Source organism: Otolemur garnettii, unplaced genomic scaffold (genome assembly GCF_000181295.1).
Source record: "Otolemur garnettii isolate 467f Iridium unplaced genomic scaffold, OtoGar3 scaffold00081, whole genome shotgun sequence".
Classification (NCBI taxonomy): Eukaryota; Metazoa; Chordata; class Mammalia; order Primates; family Galagidae; genus Otolemur; species Otolemur garnettii.
Window position 1 is genome coordinate 5,025,177 of NW_003852476.1, and position 23,664 is coordinate 5,048,840.

The 23,664-nt window shown below is 39.1% G+C and overlaps 1 protein-coding gene across 1 annotated transcript; it reads right to left on the reverse strand.

The window, feature by feature from the left end:
- Positions 1-6,382: 6,382 nt before the first annotated feature.
- Positions 6,383-23,327, reverse strand: DHRS7 (dehydrogenase/reductase 7). Its single transcript, XM_003794422.1, has 7 exons — positions 23,098-23,327; positions 17,325-17,477; positions 14,170-14,276; positions 13,545-13,784; positions 11,344-11,469; positions 9,956-10,171; positions 6,383-6,605 (listed from the first exon to the last, which is right to left on the reverse strand). The coding sequence occupies exons 1-7, from the start codon at positions 23,228-23,230 to the stop codon at positions 6,561-6,563; spliced, it is 1,020 nt and encodes a 339-aa protein (XP_003794470.1). The 5' UTR covers positions 23,231-23,327; the 3' UTR covers positions 6,383-6,560.
- Between the last annotated feature and the right edge of the window lie 337 nt (positions 23,328-23,664).

Consider the following 23,664-nt stretch of genomic DNA (forward strand, 5'->3'; position numbering starts at 1 on the left):
TTAAATGTGTGATAAGTGAGTTACCTTACAAAAGTCAACAGCTGTGTAATTTTTACATACTAAAAAGATACATATGTCCATGTTTTAATGATAATGGATCCTATTGAAAGCTAATGTATATATATTTATTTGAAATGTAATTAATTTTTATGGTATTTTCAAATGTGCTGTTTTGTTTTAACATTTAACAATGGCAACATTTATTTTCATATACTTAATTCAGACACCTTAAACATTTTTAATGAAATCTTTTCCCTCCTTTCCAAACATGTTTTTGATATATATGAAAGGAGCAAGGTTCATCCCATTTATCATGTGAATACTCACAGGAAGAGCAAAGTTAGGATAATGAGTGTGAGTACTAGAGGCTATTCCATAAACTTGATTCATTCTGCATTTCTTTCAACTGAATATACTGTTTCTAAAGAATAATTTACCCTCAAGACTATCAGCTACTACTGTCTTAAGGTATAAGAACTAAAGTCAGAAGGTGATGGGAGGAAAATTTTTATAATGTGATCAGAATTTTATTTTCATTCCATTCCTACGTGGGAACTTTTTACAGGTACATACAAGTGGGATGAGTAATGAATCTCCATCAGTTGGAAGATAAATTTCTTCTGCTCCTTAATTTCCAGCTAAATCTGTCGGAGCCCCCTAGATTGGTAATACACTAATGCATTCTCTTCAAAAATGACTGAAATTATTTGAAATGTACCAATTAGATTTTTATTATCCCTCCATTTAGTATGTAGACCATTTCACTCCACCAGTATTAAAGGATAACACTAGGGACTAAGTATCAGTTAAGAAATCAATGATATTTGTATGTTAATCCTTTGGGGAAGAGGCAGTGTAGTATACTTATTAAGATAGTTTTATATCTGAGTTCAGATTTCAGGTTTGTGATTTCAATAATTGCTATGTAGTAGCTACAGTTTTATATCTTTTTTCTCATGTAGGAAATTTTTCTTGTGTCATTAAAAATATGTTCTAATTATCAATTTTTAGTGACTTCATAACATTCCATTGACATGATTTATTGGACTATCCTCCCAAATAATGGTAATTTGAAGTCGTTTAGAGATACTCACTATATAATAATGTCAAGCCATGCTTTCCCTTAACTTTACATCCTCCTCAAACTGCTCTCATATTTCATTCATAGCCAAGTTTCCTCTTTCATTCACTTATCAAACCATTCCAGTCTGGAATCTATCTTTCTACTATTCTTTAAAGTTAAAAAAAAAAAAATTACTAAGGTCACAATTGACCTTCTTCATATTGTCAAACCAGCTGGTCACTTTTTTTTTTTTTGGAAACAGAGTTTCACTATGTCACCCTTGGTAGAGTACTATGGCATCACAGCTCACAGCAACCACTAACTCCTGGACTTAAGCGACTCTCTTGCCTCAACTTCCCAGTAGCTGGGACTACAGGTACCTGCCACAAGACTAGGGCAATTTTTTGTTGCAGTTGTCATTGTTGTCTAGCTGGCCCAGGCTGGCTTCGAACCCACCAGCCTCAGGGTACGTGCCTGATGCTGTAACCACTGTGCTACAGGTGCCAAGCCACCAGCTGGTCACTTTTATGTCCTTTTCGTACTTGTCCTCTAAATACCACTGGGCACATTTGACCACTCTTCAAATCTCCTTTTGTTTTTCCTTTGGGCTTTCCTGACATCACACTGCTTTATTTTCTTCTTATCATCCTATCATCTCCTCAGTCATCATTGCTGCTTTTCCTCTTCTGCCTGACCTCTACATCCCCACCCCCCTCTTCTAGTCAGTTCACCATAGATAGTCACATCTCTCAGGACTTAAAATATCAATATGTTGATGATGATCAGATATAAGTACCTAACAGCCTGTCTTCTTATGCTGAAGCTATCTATCTCTTTAACTTACTTGATATTTCCACTTGATATATTAAAAACTGAACTTAACTGTGTTTCCCCTAAAAACTACTCTTCTACTTCTAATAGTAACACATAAGTAATTTACAGCAACTGTTTAATGAAGAACTAGGAAAACTGGCAAAATAGTATTTTTAAGTCTGCTTAAAGGCATTAGAGAATCAGGAGGCAGTGTGAAGAATCACATCACCAAGATCCAAGGCAGAATGATAGAGCTGAGTTTACATTTGGGCTTTTCTTTTCTTCTTGGTACATGCTAATTCAGGCAAAAAGTGGTTGAGAGTCTGGGAAGCTAAAGTAGCCCTTTTGCCAGCGCTACTCCAAGTTAGAAAGACAAAAACTGGAGTTCAGGACTCTTTACGAAAGTTGAGTGGTGAGAGAACCCTGACCACACATTGAGTAGTGAACCTCAAGAACTACCTCATATTTTTAAAGATGCACAAAAAAATAAATGTGGTTTGAATCTTCTCACTTTCCAAAACTAGAAGGTGACCCTGGATTTCTGTTGTACCTAGCCACTACCCAGAGCAAATGTAAGTCTTCTCTAGACCAATCTTTTATTTGTATAGTTGTTCATATTTAATGTTGGACAGTTAAAAGGCATCTGAGGAAACAAGACATCAAAATCCCCGAGAAGCTGTAACAGACACTAGAAGCAGGCCCACAGGGACCCCTATAATGAATCCCCTCTGTCTTACTAGAGAGAGGCTCTAAAATTATTACATTTAGTAGATGTAAAAATCTAAAACAAGAGATTGAGAATTCAACCAGAAACTCCATTAAAGAATCAATTGGCAATCCCAAACGGAAAATACAATAATCAAGAACTCAGTGAACGGATTCAATAGCAACTGGATAAGCTGAAGTAAGAGTTAGTGAACAAGAAGTTAGTTCAGAAGCAAACATCTGATGTGAAAAATGAAGGGACAAAATAGGTGGAAGATAGATACACTTAAGATAAAAGACATGGTATTAACATGAGACGATAAAAACAGGCTGTAATTGAAATACTGGAAGGAGAGAAAGAATGTGGCAGAGAACACTTGAGATGATAACAGATTTTTCCAAACTTTTTAGGGATATTAGACCCTGCAAGATTCAAGCAAGATAAATAAAAACAAAACTACATGTCAGTACGTCATGAGAAAAACTAAAACACAAAGAGGAAATCATTATAGCCAGAAAGACATAAAAGACATTAATTTTAAAGAACCAACCATTTTTTTAAAACTGACAGCTAACTTCTCAACAGAAAATACAGCAACCAGAAATCAACAGAATGAACTTTCAGGTTGCTGAAAGAAAATCACTGCAAATTTAGAATGCAATACCCAACCTTTCCTCAAAAACAATTCTTCAAGAATGAAGGCAAAGATATTTTAAACACTGTAAATCCAATAGCAGATTCCCATTAAAAGAGTGAAGAGTACTCTTCAAACAGAATGAAAATGATTCCAGATAGGCTGGGTGCCTGTGGCTCAAGTGGCTAAGGCGCCAGCCACATACACCTGAGCTGGTGGGTTCAAATCCAGCCCGGGCCTGCCAAACAACAATGACAGCTGCAACCAAAAAACAGCCAAGTGTTGTGGCAGGCGCCTGTAGTCCCAGCTACTTGGGAGGCAGAGGCAGGAGACTCGCTTGAACCCAGGAGTTGGAGGTTGCTGTGAGCTGTGATGCCACAGCACTTTACCCAAGGTGACAGCTTGAGGCTTGTCTCAAAAAAAAGAAAAGAAAAAGATTCCAGATAAAAAGCTTAAGGATAAAGGAACAAACACTAATTTTATAAAAAGGTAAACATATGGTTAAGTCTAAATATAGATTGATTATGTAAAATAGTTTTAGTGATAATGCTAAAATACATAATTGGTGTAGGAATTCTAAGGTTCTTGACTATCAGAAAAAAGTTAAAAACACCAAGTAATATTTGACTTCACTGTGTTATCTATAAGGTAACTACTAAAAGAATAGCCAAAAAAAAAAAAAAAAAAAAAGCATGTATCACTGCTAAGAGGGGAAATGGAGAAAAATAAGGCTAAAAAATAATATAAAACAGGACAAATGGAAATCAAATAGGAGATTTAAATCTAAATATTAATGGTGAAAGAACTGAATGCTTCAACTAAATGCAGATAATATCAAACTAAAAAGAAACAAAATCCACAAAGTACCTTTTATAAGAGATATACCTTCAACATAATGATATAGAAGGGTATAAGTAAAAGAAGAGAAAGAGTTGTACAAAAAAAAAGAAAAAAAGAAAAAAATGGGTAGGAGGACTTTTGTAGCTATAGCAACATTATTCAATGTAGACCTTAAGGTAAAAAGTATTATAAAGAGAGACACTTAATAAGAGAATTCATTCACCAAAAAAGTATAATAGTTCTAGTTTTTTATGATCTAATAATATAGCCTCAAATATTTAAGCAAAAATGAACAGAAAAGGAGAAAAGACAAGCCTGCATTCATAGTAGATTTTAACATACATAGCTTAGTAACTGATAGAAAACATACACAAATAAGTACATATATGAAGACAAGAGTAAGATTTTCAAATTTAATTGGTATATATGGAACAATATATGTTCCATATATATGTTCCAATGTATGTTCCTAACATATATTGTTAGGTATTATAGAACATAATACTATACACTTCTCAAATGTACATGGAATATTTACCAAAATTGACCATCATCCGGGTCATAAAAGGAGTGTATTCTTTGGCCATGTGCCATTCAGCTAGAAACCAATAATTATAAAATAGAAAATCTCTACACGTTCAGAAATTAAGAAATGTATTTATTGATTAAACAACAAATTATAATGAAAATCAGATATTTGTTTTAGTTATTTGGTATCTTTTTTTTTTTTATTGTTTGGGATTCGTGGAGGGTACAAAGAATTAGGTTATACTGATTCCATTTGTTAGGTAAAGTCCTTCTTTTAACTGCGTCCTGCCCCCCAGAGGTGTGTCATACACCTTAACATCCCACTCCCCTCTCCTCCCCTCCCTGCTCCTTCATTCCGCTGCCCCCCACCATGTATTAGGTCATCTTTGTCTTCATATTAGAGTTGAGTACATTGGATTCTTGCTTCTCCAATCTTGTGATGCTTTACTAATGAGTTCGACCTCCCATTTGAACTGACTAATGTTAAGTGCCATATCAACACTTACAGTATACATCTAAAGCCACACTTAGAAGGAAATTTATGGTCTTTTTTTAGAAACCAGGTCTCTCTGTCACCCAGGCCAGAGCACAGTGGTACAATCATAGCTCACTAGAATCTTGAATTCCTGGGTTCAAGTGATTCTCCCGCCTCAGCCTCCTGAGTAGCTGGGACTATAGGCACATCCAGCTAGTTTTCTGCATATGTGTGAGCTTAGAAAAGTAACACCTAGTTGCTTTAGGTATGTCTTTATTCATCTGTAACAGATAATACAACCTATCTTAATGGGCTGCTACTAAGAAAACATTTATTAACTAATACTAAGCACCTCAGTACAGCAAATACCATACAACAGGTATTTAATAAGGGAGAGCTGTTAAGGAGTCCTACCTACTGCTTCAAATTACAGTTATTTGTATCTGTCAGCTTTAAGAGAGTATAAGCACCTTGGAGTTAAAATAATTTCAAATACCTTTTTTTTTTTTTTTTAGAGACAAGAGTCTCACATTGTTGCCCTTGGTAGAGTGCCATGGCATCACAGCTCACAGCAACCTCCAACTCCTGGGCTTAGGCAATTCTCTTGCCTCAACCTCCCAAGTGGCTGGGACTATACGTGCCCACCACAAGGCCCGGCTATTTTTTGTTGTTCTTGCAATTTGGCCAGGGCTGGGTTTGAACCCGCCACCCTTGGTATATGGGGCTGGTGCCTTACTCATTGAGCCACAGACACCGCCTCTCAAATACCTCTTTTTATCTGCTCAGTACCCAGTGCTTTGCTTTGTATGAAGTATTTCAGACATTTATATTGTGATGTTTTTGTCCCTTCCAAAATTAACATTGAAATTTAATCTCTAAAGCAACAATATTAAGAGGTGTGGCCTTTAAGAGGCGATTGAGTCATGAATTGTGATTAGGTATTCAAAAGGGTCTAAAGGAGGGAATTCACCCTTTTTGCCCTTCTGTTCCATCTCCCCTGTCAGAATGCAGCCTTCTTGCCTTTGGGAGAGTGCAGCAACAAGGCTCCATCTGAAAAGCAGAGATCAACCCTCGCCAGATACCAAACCTCTCAGCACCTTGATCGTGGAATTCCCAGCTTCAAAAACCATGAGAAATAAATTTCTACTGTTTATGAATTACCAAGTCTGTAGTACTACATTTTAGCAGCATAAACAGACTAAGACATATGATAAATGGGTTACTATAATTCTTCGGTTAGATCTGTTTTAACCTGAATTATAAGCAGATATGCTAAAGTATTTTAAAATGTTATTTTATCCAATTTATCCATATTTTAATTCCTTTTTTGCAAGATTCATGACAATATTTTATTTATTTATTATGTGTTGAAAGGAAAATTGTATCTATTAAAAAGTAAAATCACAAATGAGTCTTCACGTAGTCTTAGTGCATGAGAAGATTGCTGTCTCAATATTTTACATTTCTCCATCCTGTGACTTAAAAAATGTAAATTCTCCTTTCAGTCATGTTTTGCCTTCAAGTTTTTAAAATAAGAGTCTGCATCCTGTAAAAGAGTGACAGAAATATGAATCAGTACCTCCTGCTTACTTAGTTTTTGACAATTAAATCCTTCTGTTTTGAGGAGATTTATCATTATGATTCACTGTTAAGAGTCCTAACAAAGTGTAGGCAATGTTTAAATAAGGATAAAAATGATAAACAAAATTCTAGATATACATGAAAGTACGTCTCGTATTCCTACTATTTCCTTATCTCCCCTAGCTGGTACAATTAGCATTGGTTAGCATCTGCTCATGCCATTTCTTAAATGCTGAATTCTCTAATAGTACTCTTCTGGATCAGCATTTTATCCGTATACTGACTTGCCTTAATAAATACCAATGGTAGGTCAGAGTATGTAGAACTGAAATATTTGGGAGATAGACTCAAAGTATTTATGAACTTTTAGTATATTAAGAATAAAATGAGGCAACTTGGTAATCTCTAAGATGTCAAGTTTCATTTGGGAAGATATGTATTTACTAATTCCAAAAATTTGTACTAAGAAAGAAATAACAATAATACAAAATTCAATGTAACCATTGCTCTTGATCCCTAGAAATGAAATATTCATAAAACAACGTTGTAGATTTACTGTTCCTAGCCTGAAGGATAGAAGCAAATTCAAGTGTTATCAACAAGTACAGTTAGCATGGAATAAACTATATTGGCATTCTCTTAGATGTTTACTAACATGTCAATAAGGAAATTAATACATATGATAGAAAATACTGGGGGGAGGAGAGGAGTAAAGAGGCAGGAAAGAGTAGAAAATAGGAGAAACAATTTGTTAAAGTTTTTACAGTTTTGTGTAAAGAATAAGGCATTATCTCCCAAAACTAGTACTGGGAAATGAGAATATGTACAGTTCATTAGTAAAAAAAAAACACTAAAGCAGTAAGAGACCACATAATAAGCAATATTTTAAAGATGGTTTTAGCAAGAAGATCATCATTTTTAAGAAAAGGCTGGATGTAATCAAATGCTAGATATTTGGTAAACAAAATAACCTACATGTGGATATTTCTGAAGAACAGGTACTATAATAGGACTGAAATTCTCTAGTCCCTGGACCCTCTTTTTCCCTCTGAAAAAATTATTTCTGTTACTATATTCTTTCTCTGCCCTATTCATTGAGAATGTGAATTAATACAAACATTATGGGAAAAAATATAGATGTTCCTCAAATAATTAAAAGTAGAATTACAATATAATCTAGCAATTCCACTAATCAGTATATATTCAAAGGAAACAAAATCAGTACCTTGAAGAGATGTTCAGCTCAGCATCATTCACAATAGCCAAGATACAGCAACATTACATCTATATGCAACAGGTGTTTTACATATAAAATTATAGAATGATTTATTATGTATAATAGCATATTATGCAGCCATAAAAAAGATGGCAGTGTTGCCATTTGTGACAACAGGGTGAACGTGCAAGATTTCATGCTAAGTGAAATAAGCAAGATACAGAAAGACAACTACTGTTATGATTTCACTTATGTAAACTCTAAAAAAAGTCAAACTCGTGAAAGCAGAGAGCCCTTGGTTGGCAAGGGCTGAAAGATAGGGAAAATGAGATGTTGGTACAAACTTTCAGTTTGTAAAATGAATAACTTACATTAACATTACATTGTAAGGATCTAACATAATAGCATGGTGATTATGACTAGTATTCTACTGTATATTTGAAATTTGATAAGAGAGTAGGTTTTAAGTGTTCTTACCACACACAGAAAGGTAGATATGGAAGGTGTTGAGTGTGCTGATTGTCGTAATCATTCTATAATGTATATGGACATAAAAATCATCATGCTATACTCCTTAAATATACACAATTTACGAAGTATAAGAAAATCTTCGATCTTTACGTAATCAATCATCTTGCTACTATCTAACTCAGGATGAAAAAGGGAAAAAAGGCACAATAGCTCATGCTCTATCCGCATAACAATCCTATGACTAGGTACCACCATAATCGTTACTCTCCATTTTATAGAAAAGGAGATTGCATAATAAAGAAATAACCTGTTTAGGTCATAGAGCAGGCATGGGGGAGAGCTGGAGTTTAAACCCACGCAGTCGTGTACCAGGCTCCATGCCCTTCACCAGGAGGCTGTGCTAGTGAGGTGGACTTTCCCTCCCAACTCTAAACCTGGCACAAAGCCACTGTATCAACTGTCCACCACATTTAAAACTCAGTTATAATCTTTACTGAAGCACTGCCTTTACTGAACCATCCCACACAACCAAGTGCCAATATTACCAAAACACTTATAAGGGATTTGGTCCAAAACAAACTGGTCCACAGTCCAACCTGGTAGCAAATGAAAAGCCCCTTTCTTGAGTTTTCAAGCTCTAGACATTATTGTGTATCATGAAACAGTATGATAACCATTTAAGTCTCTTTAGCCATTTTGTTGTGTTTTGTTTTTTGCTTTTTTCCCCAATTCATTTTCACTGTCCTACAAAAAGTTGGAACAAAGTTAAGTGTCTAACAATTAGTGGATTGCTTAAATATATACGTTATATAATGATATATATAGTAAGATCCTGTTTTATAATTCTTTTTTATGTTTCAATCCTTATTGACCAATTTATAAAAAGGGTGGTAATAACAAAGTTGCAAAGGTTAACAACCTTTCTTTGCATAACCATAAACTATAATTTTTGGTTTACAACTCATTACATTTCCTGTGTTGTTTATACATTAATCTCTTGATGGTTATAATTTTCTCAGAAATAGTTAATAATTCCCCTCTAACTTGTATAAGAATGAGCACTGAGAGAATGATTCATCAACATTATCTTTCTAGACATGGAGATAAGCACACCTTAGACATGCAGAGTACTTCAGGAATGAGGTAAAAGCAACCAGTACTATACAGTGTACTCATTCATCTGTTTTAAGAGCACAATATGGGCTTCTACAGGGAAGCAGAGGGACTGAGGTGCACCTAGTCCTGGGGGAAAGTGGGAGGAAAGGCCAGGGGCCAATTCAAGATGATGATACCTGCACAGAGACTGGTGGGATGAGCAGGAGGTGGAGGGGAGAAACAGTAGGGAAATGGTGTCTTACCATGTACACTGTTCAAACAGCAAGTGCGGAAGAAAAGATGGCAATCTATGATTTGATTTTACCTTGTAGAAAACCACTCTAAAACTAGTAATAATTTACATGAAACCATCAGATAATACATAGGAACAGAATATTTCTTAGGTTTTTTTTTTTGAATTTATACTGTGAGATTGGTGTAGGCCTAGTAAGAAATTTTTAAAGCACTGGAAAATTTCGTACTTTCCCAGAAGACTGATAGATATTATTAAGATATATATAAATTGCTCTTACCACACCACTCTTAAAGTTCTCAATCCTTTTCTTCCCTAACTTGCTGGTTATCCAGGAGGCGCAGGTTGGCATGTACTGCCACAAGTAAGCCATTAACAAAAAAGGCTGTTCTGCGATCCAGACTTCTTTCAAATCATTGGCCATGCTGACTAACATCAGCCGCGCACAACGACTGGTTGCCATCTTGTGGGACTGGTCTCCACTACTGCCTACAGACTAAGAAAATTTAAAAATTAGGTGAATTCTGAGTATTTTTCCAAGCTATTTCACACAATTTTCAAGCTGGAAAGGACGCAGAGGGAGTGGCTCCTTTCATCAGGCCTCATGCCCTGTAGGAGCCCCCACAGGTCCTAATGGGGGTTTATAAATTATTTATAGTATCTCAAGAAGCCTAAGAAAAATCATACACTTACCAGATAAGATCGTGCAAGCTACCAGATGAAGGTTCTTTGCTTTTAATTAGAATTGCATCATCTTAATGTGTTTAATGATAATTATACAGAAAACCACCATAGCTGACCACCTCCCTATACCGACCAACTCTTTAAGTTGACCTAATTTTTATAAACTAGACATGCACCACATGTCCACATCAGTACAGTAAGTCTAGTTCCTTGTGTTGACTAGTTTGCTACAGTCCCTTGGGTGTTCAATTGCAGAGGCTCTACTGCAGCAGTTCTCAACCTGTGGGTCATGACCCACAAGAACTGTATTAAAGGCTCATGCATTAAGAAGGCTGAGAACCACTGCTCTACTGTATTATTACTTTAGTAATAAAAATCAAATTATTAAGACATTCAGTTAGCAAATGAAATGTCATAAAACATGTATTCCCTGAGGATTAAATAGAGGAAGAAGATAAAGTGTTTCTCAGTAGTGAAAAAAATTCTCTTACATAGTAGTGGTCACATAACAGTGGAATACTTAATAAGTGGTATCTCAGCACTTGTATTAGCCTTTATTTAAACAGGATTCAAAGCACTATCAGCTTTAACAATTTTCATAATGCCATGAGTTAAGTTTTGTGAATAAGTCACACAAAAGCAGTTCTAACACAAAAACTCTGCTATGTCCTGGGTTACAAACAAGATAGGTTCTATAGATTTGTTAAGTTGAATTTGTATGTAAGTTGGATCAGGTACATTTGCCTATTACCTGTAAGTAATCTGAGTATTTTTCCAAGCTACTTCGTACAATTTTCAAGCTGGAAAGGACACAGAGAGAGTGGCTCCTTTCTAAGTGCAAGTTGTACCTCAGTCAGATGGTACTTACTGTAATAGCCTCTGTTCGTAAGTGTGAGTTGTATGTAAGTCTGATGTTTGTAACTCAGAGACTGCCTGTATATAACTAGTAATGCATTCATATTGTAGCCAGCCAGAAATGTTTACCTTTGTGACTTCCTCAGTTAGGGCATTCTTCACAATATCTGACTGCACAGGTCCCGGGCAGATGTTAGAGACTGTTATACCTGGGCATGTGGCATAAAGTTCAGTCCCAAGGCCATTGAAAAAACCCTAATGGGCCAAAATAAAGAAAAAGAAAAACCAGACAGAATTAAATACAAACACATACCTCATGAGTTACCAAAATACATTCTAAAATGCCTGAGCAAAGGATGGGTAATGTAACTGTGTGACTGGAGGTGACCTAGAGTAGACACTCTCAGCTCTTCCCAGGTACAAATGGCTCGTATGTTAGTAGTGGTGACCCTTTGCCACCAGTGATTTTTATGAGAAGCACAGACTAGATAGATAGGTGGAAAAACATAAAGGTTCTGATACACCCTCCCACCCTCCTCATACCAGTCTTCACATCCCTGCTCCAAGAAGAGTATGTGTTTTCCACTGAAAATCACAGAAGGTGGGTTCCCTTTATTCCCCAAAGTGGTCTAAAGTGCCTGAGTTTGGGGCAAAGGGAAGCAAAAGTGGACTGGTACTTTCCGGAAATTGTCATAGACAAAGAATCAACTTTTTCCATTTATATTATTTTAACAGAATGAATCAGTTTCAGCTAACATCTTTTTTGGGTCATAAGAGGGCACGTGTCTAATTTAAAATGTGATATGATTTCTCACTGAATGACTTTTGTAAAACCAACTAGACCCTAGAGACTTAAACAGAAATCTATTTCCCCTAAATCTTCTTTTCCTAAATTAGGAAGTGTTCCAAGCCTGCACTGTTATAAGGCTGGGTAACCCACAATACATCTGTACGTGATCTGGCAGTATCAAACTGCTCCCAGCCCTTAAATGCTGACCCCGAACAAACGTCAAGCCTATGAGGGCTGACACACTGTGGAGATGGACTCAATAAAATACTTGCTTACTAAATGAATAGAAAACTCCCTCACATTTAACCCGTGCCCCTCTACAGCAAACAGGGAGAGAGGACACCCAGCAAGCCCACATATCAGACACAGAAGGAAACACGCTGTTCAAAAAGAACATCGTGGTCTCCAGTTCAGTTACTGGTATAACTAGAGTTTCAACCTGCAACATCTATCAGAGGATCAAATATAGTAATAAGACTGATTCTAACAGAACAGGCCGCCAGACAGCTCATTTGTTTTATTAGAAACATCTCACAGGTCTCACAAGATTCTTGGCACCAAACAGCTGGGGTGACTTTTCTCCATCTGCCTGACTAATGCTTGCCCTTTGCTCCACAGGATGTGACTGGTAAGCCAGTTCTAAAAATGAGGAAATCATTAGTTTAACGTTCGACTTCCCCACTCTCTGCAACTGTGTGCTCTTCAGAGCAGCAAGAGCATGTCCTAAAGAACCAGAGCTTTAGGTTTTCAAGGGTGTGATGACCATCAGCTATTGCATCTCATTATTCCAATGGTGAAACATTCTACTTTAACTTATAAATTACATTACATATAAATTCTGTGCCTCTTTCAATCATTCTTCTCCTGTTGGCTTTGATTTCTGCATATCTACTCTTAATTAAAAATTCATTCATTTCTCATATTTAATACCTCATAACTTATGCAGCCCAAATCAAGCTTTTCTCATAGCCTCTGCCTTGACTAGACTTCCTTCTTCCAGTGAAACCAGAGTGAACCGAGTCAAAGGTTTTCTCAGTAGGGGTATAAGGCCCAGGGCTAATCATTCTGAGGGAATACCTACTTCTGACATGTACATATAATTACACCAGTTAAAAAAATGCCAAGGACAAGGGGGAAGGAAAAGAAGTCACAGAAATAGAGGAAAGGTACATCAGGAAGTACATGTGGAAGGAAGGAGGAGTAACCCCCCAATTTGCCATAAAGATGCAGTTGGGATAAGGATAAGCTAATGGGTGACACATTAACTGGACAATACACGAGAGAGCACAGAACACATCTTACTGTCTTTATGTCCCCGAGATCTGTTGTAGGGCAAGGTGCAACTGCTCAATACATGTTTGCTGAGTGAGTCTGAAGTATGTGTGGCTCAAGTCCTTTTTAGCATCTCCTGGCGATGGTCTCTACCAAAGGTCTCCTTGTGTATGCCCACATTACCACTCAATTCCAGTGACCTTGCACAGTGACAGCCACACCCTCACACACAACCAGTTCTCTCGGAGCTGAGTCTGAGCAGCCTTACCCGAAGAGCATGCTTGCTGGCACAGTATCCACTGGACAGGGGCGCAGACATGAAGCCCATGAAGCTGTTCACAGTGACAATCTTCCCTTGCTTCCTCTCGATCATGTGAGGCAGGACACACTTTGTCAAGGACACTGTCCCTAAGTAGTTAAGCTCTATTAGTTCCTTGTAGACATCCAGGCTCGTATCCACACACAAAGAACGCTGGGATCTTCCACCATTGTTGACCAGAATGTCGATCTAGTTAAATAAAATCAGAAAAGGGGGACTCTGGGATATCCTAGATTAACAGATCACAGACTTTTGTGGATAGATTGATAGAATTCCTAAGGATAGCTGGTTATCAACAGATAATGGCACATTTCTAAAAGTCAGCAATTAAAGAAGATGTAAAAATAAAAGTAACCGTAATTTTTAGCTTCTGTTGTTCCAAATAGAGGAATTAGTACTCATTAAGGTATAAAAAGTACCAATTACATGAAATCAAAAGCTCAGAGATTAAGAGGCCAAATTCAGGGGCCTGATCTCACTGTGTGGGCTCCATCTGCCTAAATGCCTTTCAATGACAGCACTTTAGATAGGAACCTCTTTTGCAGTTACCATAGCAATTTAAAATGTTACTTACCTTCCCAAACTCCTGGAGAACAGCTTTGGTAGCCACTTCATGGGAACTTCTATCAGTCAGGTCAAGGGGCAAAACAAGTATATCTTTTCCTTTTAAATTTCCATTCTCTGAATAAACACAAAAATTAGCCATAGTTCAATCAAGTTCCTGATATTCCCATTAAAACCCACACTACATCAGGAGTTATCAAGAAGCGTTTCTGCACAACCCTGTGTAAATTCCTCCCAATGATCAGGAAGAAGGCTAGCAGAAATACAGAAACATCTTATGAGACAGAAATCCAGCTGGCTTCACAGGAAGGGGAATGGCATGCTTCAACTTCCAAATATACAGTCTAACGTTAGAACAGATTCTAGTCGAAATCAAGATTATACTATAAGCTAAGTGTCATAGACGAAGACAGAGCCTCAAGCTGTCACCCTGGGTAGAGTGCCGTAGCATCACAGCTCAAAGCAACCTCCAACTCCTGGGCTTAAGGGAGTCTCCTTCCTCTGCCTCCCAAGTAGCTGGGACTATAGGCACCTACCACAACGCCTGGCTATTTTCTGGTTGCAGCCATCATTGTTGTTTTGGCGGGCTGGGGCTGGATTCGAACCCGCCAGCTCAGGTGTATGTGGCTGGTGCCTTAGCCACTTGAGCCACAGGCATCAAGCCCAAAAAAAACTACAAGTTTAAAAGTGATTTCTTTAGAAGTGCAGAGGTATATTTGTTTTGCATTAAGCTCACAAAGGGTTGCTCTTAAACACACAACAGCAGACAACAATTTGTACTTAAAATCAGTTAAGAAACTCAGGGCCTACAGCCAAATGACTTCTCTCCAGAGGCTAAGGATTCCAGGAGGTAAGCAAAGAAAAGGGCACACTCCTGAAACTCCCAAACAAATCACATACTGACCTGTAATGGGCCCTTCCTAGTTCTGTTTGCCAAAAGACTGAAACTAATTTTCCTGGGCTCTAAACCTAAAATACAACAAGTAATACCAGCAATAAAAACAAGCAAATATAGAAAATATAATAGGTATAAAGGTTTCATAGACAGGAATTAATTGTGAAACATCAAACAGATTAAAACAAAGGGGAAAGTTTACACTAATGATCTGAAAGATAAAAGGAAAGCAAGCAGCCTCACTGCCAGGTAGCAAAAGTCCACATGGTTCATTTACTGTGCCAGTGCAGTGCAAGTCACAGCAGTAAAGAAACAGCTACCAGAAGACGTGGCCAGTGCAAAAACACAAGAGGCCTTTGAAAACAGTATCCTGGAAGAGGTCTTGTTGCCCTGCTGAGCGCTGTTACAACTCACTCATTTCTGAGTGTTTAGCTCAATCAGTTCAAGAAAATTTTTTTAAATGACAGGTAGCGACACAACTCCCCCAAAAGGCTCTTTCAGAAAATACAAAGTTATCTCAGTTTAGGTACTACATGTCCCATGAGAAATAATAACTTTATTACTTGAGGTTGCTTTCACTGTGAACATTGCACAAAACCTTGAAAATATTAACACTGTTGCCTTTTATAAGAATATGACAGATACTGACTCAAGATGCAGTTTTTAAACCTAATTCCTAATTCCTAATTCTGGTTTTTTGTGGGTGTGTATTTTTTTAAATTTCAGAATATTAAGGGTACACATGTTTTGCTTACATACTTTGTTTTTGTACAGATTGAGTCAAAATTATATAATTTCATTGAGATTCACTTCTCTGTGTGCTTAATTGCTGATTGATTAGTTCCAATTTGGTATTGAGTACATATGTTTGTTTCTCCATTCTTTTGATGTTACACTTAGAAGAATGTGTTTCTAGTTCCATCCAGGTTGTCACAAAAGATGAGATAGCCACTTTTTATGGCTGAGTAGTACTCCACGGCATTGCATATACCACATTTTATTAATCCGTTCATGGTGAGCACTTGGGTTGTTTCCATAGATGTCCTTTTTATAAAATGATTGCTTTTCCTTTGGTCATAAATCCAGCAATGGGATTGCTAGATCAAATGGTAGGTTTACTTTAAGTTCTTTGAGGTATCTCCATACAACTTTTTCCAGCACGATGGCAGTTGTGCTGGTTTGCAGTCCTACCAACAGTGTAGACGTGTTCCTTTCTCCACTAGCATCTGTTGTTCTGGGAGTTCTCCCTGGAGTCAGGCAATAACTCATTGTGGTTTTGATTTGCATTTCCCTAATGATTAGAGATTTTTAGTATTTTCTTATGTGTTTATTGGCAATTAAACCATCTCCATTCGAAAAGTTTTTGTTTGTGTCTTTTGCCCACTTTATAAGGGGATTGCTTGATTTTTTTCTTGCTGATTGCTTGAGTTCTTTGTACATTCCAGTTATCAGTCCTTTATCGAACGTATAGCATGTATTACTTTCTCCCATTCTATGTGCTTTCTATCCATTGTGTCCTTGGCTATGCAGAAACCTTTTAATTTGATCAGGTCCCACTTGTTCATTTTTTCATTCCTGTTCTTTTATCCTATGTAACAAAAATTCTTATTCCATCTGACTTTAACATCTGACATTTAACAAAATTAGTAAGGATCCTTCCTGGGGTTTGGGGGGGGGGGGTTTGGAGCCATTGGTAGAGTGCTATGGCCTCATAGCTCACAGCAACCTCAAACTCTTCAGCTCAAGTGATTCTCTTGCCTCACCCTCCCAAGTAGCTCGGACTATAGGCACCAACCACAATGCCCTGCTAGTTTTAGAGACAAGGTCTCGCTCTGGCTCAGGCTGGTCTCAAATTCCACCCACCTTGGCCTCCCAGAATGCTAGGATTACAGGCATGAGCCACCACTCTGGGAAATAAGGGTCCTTCCTAATTAAAATTCTTTGGTCAGATATAACCTGTTCTTTCTCTAAGACAAAAATATAAGTCAGCTGGTCACTAAAAATCCACCAGCATGTGAGATAATTGGTGTTTACACCCTAATGCCAAAAGTTAGGGCAAGAAGAGAGCCGAAAGGTATCAGGAAAGGAGAAGAAAAAGGCAACAGCAGCTAATTAAGAGAAGACAGGAAGAGGTGGCTCTGAGGCAAAGTGCCTGAAATGCCGAGAGCCAGGATGCACCCCACTCTTCCCTCCATGAGTCCCAAGTTATATGTGAGCTCGGAATCTGCTTCATTTCTAGGAAGCACCACTGCTATTTTGTATTTACTCACCTAGGCATCTTCTTTTCACCCTTTCTAGCTCAGACACTCTCCGGGCAGACAGTACAAGAGAAACTCCTAGTTTAGACAACTGGTAAGCCAGCTCCTCACCAATTCCGCTTGAGGCCCCAGTCACCCACACCACCATATCCGTCAGCTCCCATTCTGTTGAGGAAGGGGCGGGAGAGAGAGGAAAAAGCACACTACATCAAAGTTTGGCTAAATTAAGCCAAATCAAAAGATTAGCCAAACAACAACAACAAAAGCTTTAAACAATACCACTGAATATAAAGACAATATGTGGAGCCCAAAATTTTAAATATCCTAAGGAAACATCTCTACTTACTTTTTTTTTAAAGCACGAGTACAAACCATATTAGTAACAACTATCAAAACAGTATTTTTGTGTTCTAGAAGCTTGGTGAGTTTGCTATACTTTATTTTAAAGATAAGCCTCATAACTCCATGGTATCATGCCAAGGCTCCATTTATCTATGTATTTGATAAAGAAAAGTAAGGCTAAGGGAATTGGAAATCACTGTCCAGACTCACTTTCCTTCTCCATAAAATGAGGGAGTCAGATTAGGTTAGATGACACTAAAGGTTCCATACAATTTTCACTTTCTTTTTTTAAATAGGGTCTCACTCTGTCACCCTGGATGGAGGGCAGTGGTGCCATCATAGCTCACTGCAACCTCAAACTCCTCAGTCTCCCAAGTAGCTGTGACTACAGCCACCTGCCACCATGCTCGGCTAATTTTTCTATTTTCAGTAGAGATGGGGACTTGCTCTTGCTCTTGGTCTTTTCTCACCTGGTCTACCAAAGTGCTAGGATTACAGACATGAGCCACTGCACCAGCCAGGATTTTTAAAGGGAAATTTTCTCCATTTGCCAATCTCATCTACTATCTGTCAGCTAAAGGTCATCTTGTGAAAGTGCTTCCCAAAGGCCTGACTTGCATTAGGAGAATAGAGTAATTTACACACGAGGAAATGCTGTGGTCTGCTTGTTCAAGTATGTTCCTGTCGAAAACTATAAAAATGTAACAGCACCAAAGCAATGACAAGTGGCTTGTTCTACTTTTGTCTAACAAAAACCTTATTTGCACTGCAAGAGATGATATCTACTGTCTATCCAAACCAAAGTCACTGTTGTGCAAAGTTCCTATGTGCCTTTATATTAAAATAGATGTTATTTATCAAAAATTGCAAAATATCCCTATACATGACACTTATGATTTTAGATCAGAAAAGTTAGAATCAGTAAATAATTATACTGTTTTAGTCCAACAGTTCTAAATCCTAACTGTGGTATTAACAATTATGAGCTCTGCCAAGGTTCAAATTCTGGCTCCAGCACACACAGCACTGAATGTTCCCACATGAGAACTCAATGCCTTGATTTCCCATAACTGGAAATGTGATAATAAAACATCCCTCATAGGACTATTGAGAGAAATGAATTAATAACATGGAAAGCACTCAGAGAAGTATCTGGCATATAATCAGCACTTAACAAACATCAAATATAATAATTTCTAAAATTCTTTTATAGATGGACTTTATGGCAGCAAAACATAGAATATTCACTTAATAGCTTGTGTGTTCTAATTTCTCTAGCCAGAGAAATGGAGTTACTAATTCTAATGGGTTAACATCTTTCATTACTTCCTATGTGCTTAACACATTACCTATTAAATTCTTCATAAAACCTTACGAAATAAATATTATCTGTTTTACAGAAAAGGAAACAAAAGTTTACAGAGATCAGTTTACCCCTAGCACTTGTACTTCCTGTTAGTTGGGAGGCTGAGACAGGAGGATAGCTTAAGCCCTGGAGTTTAAGGCCAGCCCAGGCAAAACAGCAAGACACTAGTCCCTAAAAAACTCTCACTAGACTATAAATTCCATTGAGGCTGGGACCCTGTGTACCTTGTTGCTTATTGTGGCCTCAGAGTCTGGCAGTGACTGGAATACAGAAAGAACTCCATAAATGACTACTGAATATAACCTAAGCATCCTGGCAGAGCTGGGGTACGAACCCAGGTATTTCTAGCTCCAAAGCCTGCCCAAGTCCACTATCCTTCGCTGCACACATTGAAATATGATCAATATTTTAAAACTCAACCATTTTCTTAGACATTTACACCACTTGTCCTCAAGAGAAAGGTTCTTTGGAAAATTCTCAACTAAAGATAAAAACATCCCCAGTGCTATGTCTGGGCTACAACGCTTTCCTGTCTTATAATGTACTTTTGTGGACTGGCACAATTAAGCAACCTTCCGGTGGACTTGACCAGGGACAACAGAAGGTATATTCAGAAAACTTTTTTATTGAGCACCGACTTTTGTCTCCCAATTCTACAAAATCTGACATATATAATGGCCTCCTTTAAAAAACCTCCTGAAAGCAGAATCTTAGAATTGCAGAAAAACTTAAAGTTCAACCCCCATCCCCATTTGAGAAATCTCTCCTCAAGCCATTGACTAATTACTTAATTGTCTCACAAGAAGAGGAAGCTAGCTATCTGGAAGCTCCTGCTCCTTTTTTGAACAAGTGGAATCACTCAAGGGTTCTTGCTTATATTGATGTGATATGCCTTTGAATTCAGGGGCAGCAGCTATGGAATCAAACCTGTCTTTCCTGTGACAATCCCTCCCAGCTATTAGGGAAGACAGCTGTTATGCCTTCCCTAAGTCCTTTCATCTTTTGCTTCTCTAAAACTAAATAAACCCGTTTCTGCTACCTGTCCCACATGACAGGGCATCAGGTTTCCTCACTCTCGTTCTCACACCCCTCTGCGCCAGCTCTAGTTGGTCAATGTTCCTGTTGAAGGGAGCTGGCTGGGGCAGAGCATAGGATTCAGGAGGGTCTCCCCAGTGCAGAGCAAGACTGGAGGATCTTATCACTTCCCTTGTCCCCTGCAAGGTAGGTCTGTGAGGGCCAGCTCTGTGGGGGGCTCTGTCATCGCTGTGTCCCCAGTGCCCAGTGCAGAGGCCCACACATACAAGCAGGTATTCAGGAGACACATGCTGCTCTCAGTTGTTACTTCAGACACTGAACAGGGAGTCTACAAAGGCAGCCTGGGCTTGCATAATCTTTTTTGGCTGCCACTTCACAGCTGACTCAGAGGGAGGTTACTGTCAACTATAACCTGAGTTTTTATCCCATCTGCTGCTGTTGAAACTTTTCCTACTCTAGCCTTGTGCCATGGATTTTTCTAGACCACTTTCATTTCTAAAATTAGTCATCCTTAAATTTCACCCTGTAAGATCTAGGCTTGGAAATGCTGAGAATTTCTGTCTGAGGACACAGAAACAGGAAATGCTAGTCGCCTCCAGAGCCAGGGGACAAGGGCAGGAGACAGCCTTACTGTTTACCAGGTATCTTTTCACATTTCTAAATTCTGTATCACATAAACATGTTGTCTAAATTTTTAAATGGACAAGAAATAAACCTACAGAGATGTCAAGGATACTTTTTTTCTTTTTTTATCTTGCTCATCTTTCCACCTAAGCTCTTTTGGGAATCTGAATCTGTCTCCATGTTCCTTTCATACTTTGTTTCTTTATCACTCCCCACCCCTTCTAGGAGTCTTTTAAAACATTTTTTCCTAAAATTCCCCCATTAAATTTTAATTTCACAGATAGATTGTATATTTATATATGGTACATATCTGTCTCTGTGCTTTATATATAAAAAGAGTTTTACAAAGCTTATTAGTTAACACAGGTGTAAGAATGACTAAATTTAAAATCAAGTTAAAATTTAAATTAAAATTTAAAAATATCAAACTTTATAACCATTTGCTAAATATCTTAATGTAACTTATTTAAAGAGTAACATTTCAAATATATATGCAAATTTACAGTTCTATAACTCTAACTGAAGTTCTATAACTCTAACTGAAGTTCTATAACTCTAATAGCAATGTAATGAAATTTAAAATCTTCCAAATGATTCCGCCAATAAAAGTAAAACAATGAAAGAAGCAAATGAACTTCTTAAAATTATTTTTAGTAACCTTAACTTTTAGCTTTTGCTTGATATAAGAAAATAATTTTTAATTTACTAGCTTAGAAATATCCAGTTAGATTATTATCAACATTTTTCCTTTTTGGCACTTGACATAATTCGATGGGTTGAATAACTTTTGTAGAATTAAATAATAAAATATAAACTATTTTTATTTAATTCTCCAAGTCCAAGTTAACACAAAAAGCACTCAGCATCAAACACAAACACCACTCACAAGGCAGACGATGGCATCACTATGAGAGGCATTCCATCTGTTTGAGAAATTCCTATAGTTAATAAAATTGCGTAATATTTGGGATTTCTGCTTAAAAGAGAGAGAAAGTTTACCCATCACAGCCATCTATTTGCCATAGTTTTGTAGTGTAAATGTTGAATACATGTTTACGGATTTTCCATTAACTCAATGTCACTGCTGCACGTTATGCCCAAGAAAAAATACTATACTAATACTATTCTTACTATACTATATTACACTACACTCTGCACCACACTATACTACATTGTATTATGTAAGATTTTGTCTGGCAGGACTGAGCTTTGGAAGGGGCACACACAACTGCACTATCAGATTTTTTTTCCCAGTCCTGATGTACCAATTTTCACTTCTGAGATGCGTATCACCACCAGCCCTCACCCCACCCACTGAGAAAACATGGTCTATCTCCTGGGCTATTAGCGCTATCACTTCCAAGTGAACCTCACCATAAGCTTTGAGTTTTTCTTCCCAGAGCGCGGGTCCGGGGAAACCCCATTTACCCCAGTTCGTAAGTATCCAAAGTATAGGTGGGGCAGATCATTTAGTTTCCCCCAGCATCGGTTTCCCTGTCTGGAAAATAAGATGAATAATGCTTACTTTGTAAGAGTTGTCATAACGGTTCGGGATTATGTGCAGGTGGCACGGAGCGCACAGCCTACCTAGCACACAGACTCTGTTTAGGAAACGAATATATTAAACATACGATCACCAAATACGAAGCAAGGCACAGCCAGAAGAAGGAGAGGCAGAACGCCCCTTAGTCTGCCAACAATGCCAGTTCAGTTCTTTACAGTGTTACACTTTTATACCGATGAGTAGGAAGGGTAACTCTGGATTACTCGGAATTTTTTTTTTTTTTCCGACCGAGTCCCTCTATGTCTCCCTGGGTAGAGTGCTGTGCAGTCACAGCTCACAGCAACCTCCAACTCTTGGGCTTAAGCGATTCTTTTGCCTCAGCCTCCCAAGTAGCTGGGACTACAAGCGCCAGCCACAATGCCCGGCTATTTTTTGGCTGTACTTGTCATTGGCAGGCCGGGCTGGGTTCGAACCCGCTAGCTCCGGTGTGAGTGGCCGGCGCCCTTGCCGCTGAGCTACAGGCGCCGAGCCTGGATTACTCGGATTTGCTTTCAGAACTGCAGGAGAGTGAGAAGTGGAGAGTAAACAAGTTCAGGAGGTAGAAAGACCCAGCCTCCGAGGCCCCCTTACAAACGCCGGGTACGGTTTTCTCACTGTCATCCTCCCACACTACGCCAGAGTCCCTGGCGTCCGGGTGGAGAAGCCCGAGTCCCGAGGGCGCCCTGCCCGCGGCCGCGCTCTCACAGCGACAGTTAGGTGGCCCTGCAGGCCCGGGAAAGGCACAGCCTCGCCTCTCGGAAGCTGCACACAGCGCGAGGGACCCGGGACTCGCGAGGGGCCAGCGCGGACCGGGGCGCGCCTCGGCCGCTCCGAGCCCGGCCTCCCACTCGGGCGGGGCCGCGGCGGGTCCTCACCTGGGCGTCGCCCCTGCCACTCGGCCCACAGCAGCGTCAGGTCCCCGTCTGCCCGCAGGAAGCGCAGCAGCTGCACGACCAGCAGAAGCGGCACGCACAGCGCCAGCAGCCAGAGCGCCAGCTCCCAGCTCATCGCGGCCGCCACCGCGCGGCTCCCGGGAACCACGAGCCCTGCCCGCGCCGCGCGCTGCCCCGCGGGATCCGGGCGCCGCTGTCCCCGGCCCGCCCGGGCCCGCCCCGGCGCCGCCGCCCCGCCCACAGGGCCGCGGAGGGAGGAGCCGCCGGGCTGCCGTGCTCTCGGCCCCCGCCTGGCGACCCGGCCGGGCGAGCGGCGTTAGCGGTGGGACCATCCCGCAGGGCGCCGAACCTCAGCAGCTGCAGGTGTTTCACTTGCCGTAGGTCGCAGTAGGAACGAAACGCACGGATGACTTAATGACTTGGAGATACTACTGCCGGTACAGTAGTCACAGGACTTGTAACGACAAGAATGATGCTATAACTGTTGGTTTAAGGGCAAATATTAGGCTATTTAGTACGAAATGTCCGATTTCCTTCGAGTACTAAGCT

What these genes read in the sequence shown, in the direction of transcription:
- DHRS7 (XM_003794422.1), bottom strand. Translation starts at nt 23,230, where the DNA reads ATGAGCTGGGAGCTGGCGCTCTGGCTGCTGGCGCTGTGCGTGCCGCTT. An exon ending in GTGGCAGGGGCGACGCCCAG is followed by an intron (nt 17,478 to 23,097) that starts GTGAGGACCCGC and finishes CTTCCTCAACAG; the next exon opens with AATGGGAGCTGACGGATATG. An exon ending in TTCTCCAGGAGTTTGGGAAG is followed by an intron (nt 13,785 to 14,169) that starts GTAAGTAACATT and finishes TTATTTAACTAG; the next exon opens with ATCGACATTCTGGTCAACAA.